The sequence below is a fragment of the Trichosurus vulpecula genome, chromosome 3, assembly GCF_011100635.1.
Source record: "Trichosurus vulpecula isolate mTriVul1 chromosome 3, mTriVul1.pri, whole genome shotgun sequence".
In the NCBI taxonomy this organism is placed as follows: Eukaryota; Metazoa; Chordata; class Mammalia; order Diprotodontia; family Phalangeridae; genus Trichosurus; species Trichosurus vulpecula.
This window is the reverse complement of record NC_050575.1, coordinates 210750260-210763130: the sequence shown is the minus strand read 5'-3', so window position 1 is coordinate 210763130 and position 12871 is coordinate 210750260. Positions and strand designations below refer to the sequence as shown.

The 12871-nt window shown below is 43.7% G+C and overlaps 1 protein-coding gene across 1 annotated transcript in view; it reads right to left on the bottom strand.

Annotated features, from left to right (window-relative positions):
* Positions 1 to 802: 802 nt before the first annotated feature.
* Positions 803 to 12871, bottom strand: part of DPYSL5 (dihydropyrimidinase like 5) — a 30854-nt gene continuing 18785 nt past the window's right edge. Inside the window, exons 8-9 of the mRNA XM_036752665.1 lie at positions 7222 to 7390; positions 803 to 4090 (exon numbers count right to left, since the gene is read on the bottom strand). Of these exons, the coding sequence (XP_036608560.1) occupies positions 4005 to 4090; positions 7222 to 7390 (255 nt within the window). The 3' untranslated portion in view covers positions 803 to 4004. The remainder of the gene's footprint in view (positions 4091 to 7221; positions 7391 to 12871) is intronic.

The window sequence follows — 12871 nt, the reverse complement described above, 5'->3', positions numbered from 1 at the left end:
GTGGGATTTAGGGACAAATTTTGTCTTTTCACACTTTTGACTAGAATCAATCCCACTTCTAGTCACTTAAGTGACCAATCTTTACCATAGGAACAGAGGTTTCTGTGAGTTTTATAAAAAAGGATGGGTAGAGGATTATCAGTTGGAGAACCAGCTTTTAAAAGTACAGACTAAGAATGGGAAAAGGTTCATGAGTCAAGGACTTCCAAATGGCTAAAAAAGCAAGGTTGATTAGGAGTGGGGGGGAGTGGGAGATAAATCAGCAGAGGACACCTTTGTTCTTTCCTAAAATGTCTTTGCATATTAAGCATCCCAAGTTCAGTAAGAGGTTCCATGCACATTTTTCCCTTGAAAAAATACAACTGAGACAAAGTGAGAAGTAGCTACAGTTTAATACAAACCTGCACCAGAACACAATGTGTTGGGGTGTTTTTTTTTGTGGTGGTGGTGGTGTTTTGTCTGAAACAGGTGGCTAAAGCATAGGAAAAGTGTGTCATTTTGGGACTGACACATTCTTAGCACCATAACATTTACGGAGGCATAAGGAAAGTCACTTGGGTGTCTGGGCTGTGGGGTGGTTCCATGCTGACCCCAGACCATGCCTGCCGCCTTTGCTGCTGCTGGAAGAAGGTTTTGGTTTCAGTTTGGTTCTGTTGGTTTCTGGGTCAGAGTCCAAAAAGCCCTCATCACGGTACAGACTTGACAGAGACCTACTGTGGATTCCTAGCACTACACACGCACACACACACACAGTAGTAGCACAATGTTCCCATAACACAACCCCACAAACCTAGAGAGCAGCTAAGGCAAGAAAAACAGCATTTATTCCAGCAAGTACAAGACCAGTTTGAGAGCTGCATTCAATGCAACCAGAGACCCTTTTACATTCCAACCATGAGAGACAAGTATGTCTTCCAGGTGGCTCTGGGCTCTGTAAAGGGGCAAGGAGAAGCGGGACTGGGGGAAGAGGAGACACTGGCTATTTCTTATGACATTTTGGACCACCTCCTGATTTTTCCAGCTAGAAGCTTTTTGGTGTGGGCAGGTCATGGATAGAGGTCAGGAGGGTTGGGGTGCGATGGGGGAAACAACAGCTTCTCAGACCTGCAATTTTGGTGAGAGAAGGAATGTGGTTCCACTGCTCCCCTTTCTCCCTCCTCCCTGTACTGGGCACTTTAATTCTAAAATTCTAGTATTGGGACCTGTATGGAAAAGCTCTGCCAGCAAAAATATGTGGTAGTTCTGGCCTGCCATGCTGGTCAGCTCTCTCCTATGCTCTTTGGCATCTGCCCAGTCCCACTGCATAGAAAGTGGGGAGAAAGGTAATAGCTGTCTTATTCAGGACCACAGAGAGACTAGAGACCAGAGCAGCCATAGTAGGCGTTTATAGCCTTATGGGGTTAAGTTGGAATTCACTCCCCACCTCAGCTGCAGTCATTACATGCTGGGTCCTGACCAACCTATTGCCTACTTGGCCGCCACATCTATAACCCCCTGTAATCTCCTTTGGCCCCACCAACTATTCCCCTTTCATCTTCTGGCTAGCTGTGACTCGCCCTCTCCAGTGTGCTAATGAGAGACTGAAATTGGGTTGGGAGTAGAGGCTGGGTGTAAAAATGCCACAGCAGGCTAGAGTTCAAAACACAAAACAAGCTTCTAATATCCTACTAGTCTTAGCTTAGACACAAAGGACTTAGTTTTAAGGATGTCTGCATTAGACTGAATGGCCATAAGAGGAAAAAAACAACCAAACAAACGCAGGTATGCCCTGCCAATATAATTCACTTGGGAGGCAAATTTTGCAAGTGATTTTGCAATTATTTGGTGAGGTTTGGCAACCAGAAGTTGTCTCATGCCTCCTCTCCACAGCAAGGGTGCAAGATCAAAGCTGTTGGGGGAATTCTGGCAACTTCTGGCCTGAAACTAACAAGGGGGCATTGCTGAGCTCCTATGAGAGCTTGGGAGCTATGGGGGATTGGCTTCCTGTGAGCTCTAGGAGATGGAAGACTGGTCTAAGCAAGAGCAGGGCTAAAACTAAGAAACTGGAATAGAGCCCAAGAAAAGAAGGGTATCTCCCGGCCTGGGTAACTCCTCTTATCCTTTCTTCTGTCAAGAGAGAATGTCACTCAGTAATAGATGGAGACTCCACCCTTATGTAGTTGAGGTCTCCAATGGGTCTGAAAAGCCCAGTTGGTCTTCAATGTTGGAAGGCAGACCGTCTCTAAGATTTCATTTCCTTTCAAGTAAAGAATCCCCTCAATGTTGGGGAAGGGCTTGACTGAGACATAAGGAATCTTGAGAAGAGGATGGCAGCAGGCAGGGATGGGGGTGAGGCTGGCTGGAGGCACAGGGGAGGGGGTGAGGCTGGCTGGAGGCACAGGGGTGGGGGTGAGGCTGGCTGGAGGCACAGGGGTGGGGGTGAGGCTGGCTGGAGGCACAGGGGTGGGGGTGAGGCTGGCTGGAGGCACAGGGGTGGGGGTGAGGCTGGCTGGAGGCACAGGGGTGGGGGTGAGGCTGGCTGGAGGCACAGGGGTGGGGGTGAGGCTGGCTGGAGGCACAGGGGTGGGGGTGAGGCTGGCTGGAGGCATAGGGGTGGGGGTGAGGCTGGCTGGAGGCATAGGGGTGGGGGTGAGGCTGGCTGGAGGCATGGCCACAGATGTCCTACATACAACCTTATAGGACCCCGTAGCTGCAGCCCTCCTGCCTAAACTCCCTCTCTTCTTATCGATACCCTTCTCCCTTCCTACTTCTCCTTTTCCCCCTCTCTTGAAAGGCAGGAGGGTTCTCACCAGTCACAAAGGAGGACAACCCAGGCCTCTGCCTGAATGCTCTGGCCAGCTCAGGGAGCTCAGCAAGAAGAGGGTAAGACCATACAAGTCTGAATTTTTTAAATAATAGATGCCCAGGCCATTCTTATAGGATCAGGTTCCTGATTTTGGTCCACGTGAGGATCTGGGAGCTGTGTCCTTATCTATCAGGCTTGGGGGAGGGTGGATCCAGGACTTTTTTTGCCCTTTAACCATCGGGAACACCCAATGTGGGGGACAGGAGGATGGGGGCTTTTCTATACCTGCCCTGCCTCTTGGGTTGGTGTTGACTGCAGCATCTCTTGAGGATCATGTCTATCCTCATTTCTATCCTAACGCTAAGTGACACAAAGCACTGTTTTTTTTTTCACATGATGCACTAACAAATCAAACCAAACCACTGCTCAAACCAAACGTGCAAAACAAAATCATTTACACGCGCATGGCACGAGGCCTCGCACCAGCTCCCAGCTCTTTCTTCTTGGCTGCTTGTTCTTTGTAAGTGTGGGAGGGTGACTGGAAGGAAGAGGGAGGGGAAGAGGGAGCTGGCAAAGGGTTCATTTGCTTCATCTGTATAAATGCCTTGGCTTGGAACAGGGACCACTGATGAACTCAGTAACTATGGGATGGGGCGGGAGTCTTAGACATGGCTGGGGAACAAAGACTCTAGCAGGATCGGGAAATATGGTTACCAAGGAGGGGGAAGTGACAGGAAGGAGCATGGGAAGGAAATAGGGAGGCCTTTTCTTTTGAAACACTTCTGCCAAAGTGCCCTGGACATTGGCTGGCCAGGCTAGGAAGAAGACCATTCAAGCTGGTGCTTTCTCACAAAGCAAACAGCCTGAGGCAAGTGTGAGAGTTGGGGCGAGGTTGCTGCCTATGCATTGCGGTCAGTGCATAGTGCCGGGTCCCCCCTGGCCCACAGATGCAGCCTGCTGAGGCCAGGAAAGGAAAGGACTACAGCAAGAGGAGCATCGTCCCAAAGTGCTTGTTAGGATTGGCTCAAAGCATAGTGAATGACGTTTCAGACATGTGAAGTGCTCCCAAGTGTCCTGTGTGCCCTTCCCTTCCCCCCCCTCCCGCCTTCTCGGGTGTTGGACTGTCTGGCCCAGCCTCCCCATGCAACCTGCAGTGGTGGCCAGAAGGTGGGTTGGCTGGCTGCTGCTGCATCCTTAGTTGGGAGGCTGGTCAGCGTCTTTACCAAATGCCGCTCGACCTGCCACCGGGGGGAGCGAGAATCCGAGCCGAGGCTCGCTTTGGAACATGGTCATCGATTTGAGAACCTGTAAGGGCAGAAGAGCAGAGGGTGAGATGCTGCTAACTCTCACTTAGATTGCTTTCATTAGATTGTAAACTCCCTGAGGGGAGGGATTGGTTTTTTTTTTTTGGCCTCTTTTTGTATTCCCAGCACTTAGCACAATGCCTGGCACATAGCAGGTACTTAATAAATGTTTACTTACTTATTTCTTATTGATTGATTCATTTGGACAGCCCATTCTATATTCTATAGATCTGCCCTGGGTACCCAGGGATTCTGGTGGTGTGTACCAAGTCAAAGGGTCTGAGCAGGCAGGGACCCCTCTCTTGGAAAGGGTCTGCTAACATATAAATCCACCTTACCAAACTTCAAAAGGTTGTTTTCATTTCAAAAATCTTTCACTGTACTGAGAAATTAAAGAGCCAGACCCCAAAGCCCCTGGATAAAGGGATACCAAAACTTAGTTATTAAAAGAGATTCACGAAACCCAGTAGAACCAGCTGATTTCTAGCTCTAGACTGCCAGCACAGGATTGATGTCCAGGTCATTGAGAGGGCCAGGGAACAGTTTTAATGTGGTGAGAAACACAAATATCTCAGAGCTAGACAGTTTCTCAGAAATATAACCCATATTCAATAATCCTGTCTACAATTTCCCTGATAAACGGTCATCCAGCCTTGGTTCCAGTGTTGGGGAACCCAGCCCATTCTACTTCCAGATAGCTCTAATTGTCAAGAAGCTTTTCCTGAAATCTAACCTATATCTGCCTCTCAATGACTTTCTCACACTGCTCCTAGTTCCACCTTCTATGGCCAAGTAAACAAGTGTAATCCCTCTTCCACATGATGGCCCTTTAGATACTTGAGAAACGCTCTCATGCCTTTCTTGAGTCTTCTACAAGCTAAACATCCCTGGTTCCTCCAACTACATCTTATAGGGCAATCTCTCTAGATCTCTCACCATTCTCATGGCTCTCTTCTCCTAACTGTCTATTCTATGACCTCCCCAACCTTGAGAACTCTCTAGCACATGTAAAAGCAATACTTTTTTTTTTTTAGTTCTGCCCAGAAAGCCGGGGATTGGTGGCTCAGACAACTAGGGTGAGGATAGAGGGTCTATTTCCTTCTGGGCAGAGAATGGAGAGGGCCATATATGATTCTGCATGGGGAAGGGTTTATTTTCTACAATTGTGGATGCATTAATTTAATGAAGCCCTGGGGTAGTTGGTGGTTCTGGTAGACCAGAGGGCAGGAGGAGATGGGTAATCAATACAACTTGCACCCTTTCAGTTAGGCTGCATGATGGTAACAAGAAACCATCAAATGTGTGGGCCAGTGGCAAACATTCTGAATCTCAAATAAAGTACCATCCCCCACTTTTTCCCACCACACACTACAGAGGGGTGGGCTTCCTCTTCTATTTTGTTTTCCACTCCTTATGACTGGTGGGAGCAATGACAGCAGTGGAAACTTTCTCCCCTGCCAGAGGGTTTGGATTCTTTTGCATACCTCTGACAAGGTAATATCATGACACTATATAGGCACTGAGAGAAGCAGGAAATTCTTAGAAAAGAGAGGTTAAAGACTCCTACTCCTGAGAACAAAATATACAATGATTACAAAAGAAAGCTGAATTCTGGGTAATGGAAAAACTAGTGAAGGTCCTGGAGGAGAGAGCTTGTAACAAACCTTTTCCTTCACAGCAGAGAAGTGGGGAGAAGTAGTCCCTCACTAAGACAGAATATTAGACCATATTAGACACTGTCAGACAAGGTTTCTAGATTGGATATTTTTCTTAATTTTTTTTTTTGGTCACAAAGAAGGGCTCAATATAGGTGGTAGGTGGTTGGGAAATAACTACGATAAGTCACTAAATGACCAGTCACTAAGCTGTGCATACCCCCTTTGGCCAGAGGTGGTCAGAAGGGAGAAAAAAAATATATTCTGGTTAAATGAAAAATAAAATTAAAATTTCTTAAAAAGGAAATGACTAGGATGTAAATACAGGGTCAGGTTCCTCATCTGTTAAGTTAGGGGTTGTACTACATGACCTCTGAGGTCCCTTTTAACTCTAAATATATTAAATTATTTCAATAAGCATCAATAGAAATACTTTTTTCAAAGGAGAAAAGACCCTTTCTACTCCTGGTTCAGTGTATCAGATCCTTTCTCAATCCAATTACCATGCTGCTACAGCTGGTGAGACTCTAGAAATGAAGTCAGATGAAGCATCCAATTATGGAGCGCCAGGAGAGCGGTCCTTTCTAGGGGAGAGATGACAGTGGATACAGTTCCTCCCAAGGCAGAGTAATTTGGAGGCCTCAGCACATTTTATAAACTTCAGAATCTCTGAGCTTGCTATCAAGAGGTAGCAGCTTATCCATACGTAGCTACTACATGTCAGAACATATGAAGACACCATCCTCGTCAAGAAGCAGCCCATGGCCCCAGGAAGTTGACTGGAGGAATTAGAGACGGGCTCCCAGAATCCACAGGGATGACAACCACCAGGGCACTGAGACAGTGCTACAGTAGACCTTGCTATATACAAGACCCTCAAAAAGATGGAAAAGAAGGAGACTTGCTGGGCTGGGAAACACTAGATGTTGGTCCAAACCTGGCAAAGTCTCAGGTGAGAAGGTCTTGGATATATCCAGAAGATCCCTCTCTTTCTTTCTCTCATCTCAGCATCCGTCTAATGTAATATCTATCTACATAAGAATTTTGAGGCAATGAGGTGTAGTGCTTAGAGAGCTGGCCTCACAGGCAGCAAGACCTGTGTTCAGGTACTGTTTTGGATTCACATTGGCTATATGAAGCTGGGCAAGTCACTTAATCTCTTAGGACCCTAAACAAGTCTAAGACTGTAAGTGGTAAAGAAGGCAGTGATCTACACTGACAAAGGGAATCAGCTCCTGGGGAGTTCTCTAGTCACAAATCAGATTGTGTCCTTGCCTGCTCCAAAAAACACTTCGCTATGCTATTCTAGCACTTGCTACTAGAGAGTGGGGGAAGGGATGAACAGGTACCTCAGGCAAAGTTTCCTACTACCTGATGTAGCTGTATCAGTTTCTTCTCTTCCCTCTGCCCTCCCTCCCACCCTGCCCCTCCCCGGGACCCAAGTGCTGATACCACACTGTGCTGCCCTTGCTCTTACCAGACAGGCTGAAGCTGGACTCGTGAAGGTCCCTCATGCCCCCATGTCGAGTGACTGGCCGAGTGGGAGTGTCTGCAAGTGGAGTTCCCATCTCTTTTTTCCCAGCATGCACAACCACAGCTACATCCCCCAGGTAGGGAGTGCGGTCCACTCCCTTAACCTTTAAGCTCTAATAAGGGGGGGGGGGGTGAGAAAAAAAAAAGACAACACCATCAGAGCCAAGTGGTTTGACTTGGGGCTTCTTCCAGGGATGTTCTTGGTGGCCTACAGAATACTGTATATAGCCACACTCACCTCATTTTTATGATAACTCTATGTAGCCAAAGATGTATACATTCTGATTTCTAAGGAAGAATTCTTTTTCTGTGTCCTTGAATTGTGTGTGAGTGTGTAGAAAAAGCCCCAGGCTCATCTCCAACAGTAGGGAGCCCCAAGGGTAGAGCAGAGGTACCTGCTGTCAATGGAGTATATAGCTCCTGGAGATATTAAAAATTAAGAAGCACTGCTAATATAGAATTAAAACCAAATAAACTGGGTGGTAGTTCATACACATTCCTATTGCCTAACATCTAAAAGGCAATGACACTTATTGTCATTGTAATTTCATTATGGAAACGGCTCTTATATAAATATTTCATCTCCTGGCATTGTCCCTTTGAAAAGGGAGGCATCTCTCATGTCTGGACTGCTCTCCCTTCTAGCTTTCTCCTCTTGAAATCTCTTGCTTTCTTCAAGGCCCAGCACAGGGGCTGTCCCTTACAAGAGGCCTTTTTTGATCTGAAATCCATCAGTTGTTAGTGACCCCCTCCCCATTACTTTGTATTTACTTATCTGTCTACATATTGTAATTCTTCAAACTTTTTCCCCCTCCCCATCATGCCCCACCAGCATGGCACCTGGCACCATGCCTCAAACATAGAAGGCACTGTATAAATGCTTAATGTATTGAATTGATTTCAACACTGATTTCGAGGATTGACCCAAAGAGATAAACAATTCTTTCAGAAAATTTGCCATGCTGCAGGTGGAGAGACACAACTTATGGGTGGGTACCTATTTCCACTACAGAGCACCAATGTTTAGAGGAAATTATTCATTCAGCATTTAAAATTTAGATTGTGGAAACAATATGCCAGGGTTGTATCTTACTAGCTGGTTAGGATGATTTGGCTGGTTCCCTTCTTTGCAAATTGTAAAACTGCTCTCAAGGGGATGACCGTCTTAATCAAAGGAATAAAGAGAAGCATTATGTAAGAGACCTCAGAGAAGACCATACTTAAAAATTGTTAATAAGTAGAGGAGAGAAAAATGAATGGCCTCATTAAAGAAATATGATGTTGTAAATTTTAGTTTTTTAAAATACTGGTGTATCAAATTTCCCCATAAGTCTTGGAAGTATCCACTATCACAGACAAGTGAAGCTGACCCTCTCTAATCCTACAGCAGCCAAAAGTCTATCATCTTTTCCTGTGCTCTCAATGAAATAGATTTCCTAGTGTAGGGGTAAAATTAGGCATATATCCTATGCAGATCCATGCTACTTTGCATTCTAAGGATAAGGCAGGGGAGGTGCCGTATTCACGTTCTACATAATTCAGTGATGAAGAGAAAGGCTCTTTTTCTTTCTTACCTTAATCTCAATTTCAGGTTATGGTTTTTTGGTCCCCAGTAAACACTGAGATTAGGTCACCTGTGTGATAATTTAAATTCTCTCTCTCCCTCTCTCATACACACAAACACATGTATATTTAGAACTGGAATGGACATTAGAGGTCACCTAGTCCAACCCGCTCATTTTACAGATGAGGAAACTGAGGCCCAGAAAAGGGATGTCTAAGGTTGTACAAGTAGGTCACACAGAGTCAGCCAGGGAGGCAGGCAACAAGCATTTATTAAGGGCTTATATGGGCCAGACACTTTGCAAAGCACCGAGGATACAAACACAAGCAAAAAGGGAAGACAGTCCTCTGCCCTCATGAAGCTTACATCCTCATGGGGGAAGGAAACACACAAATGGCTGCTAGAAAGCTGTGGGTAGGGGTGGGGGAAAGTATCTGTTTTTGAGGAGTAGGGGAAAAATGCTGGCAAAATCTGCAAAGTCAGAAGCAGAGGAATGAAGCATGGTTGGCCTAGGTGCCTCCCTTAAATGGAGGCCAAAGAGGGAACTCACAAATGGCAGAAAGGGGGCTGGAGGGAAAGAAGGACGTTTCAGGGTGAAAAGTCGTCTTCTGCTAAGCTGGAATTTGTCCTCGGGGCTTCTGGCTCTGAATCTAGGACTTTTCCATAGCATCATACTAGATACAGATGCTGGATGAGACCAGTGTAGCTATAAATATCAGTAATAAGCTAACTTGTCTCCTTGAAGAGTATTACATAGGAACAAGGCTCTGGAAGATGCTGGAAGCAGATATGGAACATGATAAGCTATCACATTCCTTTTATGTAGATCTCCATTGACTTCTAGAATGCTAAACTCCAAAGCTTGAGATAAGGGATGTCAGGGGAGAGAAGGAGGAGCAAAACAAGTTTCCTTTGGAAGAAAGTAGAACTTTCTGCCCCTCTGAGATCTTCCTTAATGGATGTAAAGACTCTTTGTAATTAAAAAAAAAATGCAGGTTTCCATTATTACCAACACCTTCAAAGAATAACTTAGTATAGTATATGCCTGCCCAAAGATTCCTTGGAATTCCTTAGAACATTTGGTTAGCTGTGATTTCTAAAATTGGTATTCAGCCAACAGAAAGCTCAGACAATGGCTTCCCACATTACTTTGCTTCCAGTAAGAAAAACCCTATAATTTAATAGTCTTATGCATGTACACACATTAAGAAATGACCTTTCTTCTCTCTCCTTTCTGTCTCTATAATCACTCACATGATGAGTATAAAACCCTTTAATAGTCCCTCAGTGATATAGATCAGTTATGATATATGTTGCTTTGGGCGGGATAACTGGTTAACCCTTTAGGAAGAAAACTTCACATCAATCTTTTAAACAGGAATTTTTCTAAAATGTATTTCGAATTTTCCAGCTCTAGTAAACAAGAATATATTGAATATATAATTTAACCGTTTTTTCAGGACCTCAAAGTTATCATTATCATTACTGTATTGTTCAATCATGCAGAGGTAATGGGGTATTTAGCTAATTCCACACTAATATAAATTCACCTTTACTTGTCTGCTTGAAGCAACTCCACCTAGCAGCTTGCTTTCTTGTCATTTGCCTTGTTCTCAGAGAAGTGGGGTATGGTATGTAGAGCTAATGATTGTTCTGGGCAGCATAACATAGCACCATTTTTTTTTAAACAAAATTTGTTCCTAACAGTATTCATCTTTTGCCCAAATTTTTTCTTGATCTCAATTAAAAAAACCCAATAACATTCGGTTTTTATCAGTATCCTCCTCGTATGGAGGTGATCTGGGCTCTGGAAGGCAATGCTAACGGAATGCAGCTATGGCTAGTTCTACCAAGCTGGGAAAATTTTAAGGTAATGGGCGACAATGTGTTTATCATCTGAAGACCAGTCTAACTTAGTTGAGAGAAACTCATGGTTGGATGTTGCCCACCAAGTACTAATACTTTTGATCACAGAAACTTGTGGAACTGCATACCTAGGCACAGAGGAGGTGCAATCTAAGTCTGTAGGGTGCATACTGAAACTGATGAAACACAGATCCTTGAAGTATTAGTGATCTTTGACTTTTTAACAGCATTCAACATGCTCTCCATTGTTTCAGCTTCGGTTGCTACCTTGAACCCATCAGCTTCAATTCACTATCTCACTCCTCTCTAGCGTTCACAAGGATAAGACATTCATGAGTTTATCCTTTTTCTTCATTTCTTACTTCTTGCTTTGGGAGGTGGGAAGGGTTGCATCTCATTTTGATTGCTACATTGTCTTCATTTTCAGCAACACTTCCACATCCTGTGGACTTTCTCCCCACCTTATTTCATTCTTCTCCCCTTTACACATTCCACGTTCCAAACCAGCTGGAGTACCAACTATTACACATTCTCAATTCTATCCTCTTCTGCCTTCATGCTCTCACATACACTGTGCTCCATGCCTGAAATACATTCTCTTCACATTTCCCAAGTGTTGTTTTTTTTTTCACATCCCAGCTCCAGTACCATGACTTCACTAAAGCCTCCTCAGCTAAAAATGATTCTCTAAATTTCTTGTCATGCTTTGCCTTAACTTCTTTTGCCTTTATCACATTCTCCCTTATAGCATACGTATTTTATAAGTGCCTTGACCCCATTATTAGACTATAAGCTTCATAAGGGCAGGAACTGTCCCATAGGTGTGCTAGAGCCAGCTCATACCAGCTCAAGAGAGTCAATCTTTAAATTTTCAGAATACTTATACCTCAGAAATTGAAAACTGACAAATCAGGGTTTGATTTATTGTTTTGTCGATTGTCTAGTCTTAAAGAAGTGGAGTAGAAAATGTTAATAATGCAGATTAAATTTAAAAGTGTAGCATCCATACCTTTTTTTGGGGGGAAGCCAGTTCTTAAACATTTACAAGCACACCCCTATCTTGTCTAAATCTTTTATCTCCTACACAGCCTAGCATAGAACTCTGCTCAAGAAAGCACTGAACATATCATCTAATCAATGAATGAATTATTCCTTGAGGAAAAAGAATGGGATGTTTTTTATCTTTGTAGCCCTAGTCCTTAGCATTGTGCTTTTGCACATAGTAGTTATTTAATAGATGTTTATGGAATTGAATTGAAGATTGCTTCTGAAGACCATTAAGATCAGACTGTGTTTTCTTAACCTACAGGTATAATGGGATTTTATGGTTCTTCTTAATGGTGTTAGCTCGTCAAGGTTTCTTCATTCCAGATACCTGAGGACACCAGACTTTGGGGGAACATAGGATTAGGGATAAACAACATTAAGTAGTCATATAGGACACATCATATAGGTTAAACTAGGGTACTTTGTAACGCTACTTTTTATAAATGCAAATTTAGTTTAAATTTTAATTTATTTATTTTTGTCAATGCTAAAGCTCAGAGGCAAATTTAGTTTTATGCAAGGTTGGTATCTCTTGAGAAAATTTCTTCCACTGTTTATTTACCATTTCAAAGGCTTTGGTGAACAAGAATTTTGATAGTTGACAAACACTTTGAGGGATTTTTGATCTCAGTGATGTGGGTCGTCTTTTCAACAGTACAGCTCACAACCCATCCATGTCTTCTCATCTTGTTTGATTCTTGTTTGTGTTTTCCCCTAGAATGCTGCAGAGGTATCCACTCAGCATTCTATTCATATAGATAAAAATGGAGCACGGTGGCTATCCACTGGCTATCTTTTACTATGATTATTATATGACCAGTCCTCTCTCTTTTAAGATATCCATCTCTCTGCTAACTTCCTGTATACTGCTTCTCCTATGCAGGTCTTCATTGGTAATATGTCATGACCTAGTAACATTCTCTATGTACCTCTCCATTGCCCTTTAAGTGATTTCTGACTTTAATTTTCTGGAGACTGTGATATATTGAGATACTCAGTTATACCAAATCATGAGAAGAATACTGATGTTATGGGAAAATGAAATTTGTAACTCATGAGACCTTTCTCAGTATTAGGGTAGTTGAAGGGAATCTATATATGTATATATATAGACAGA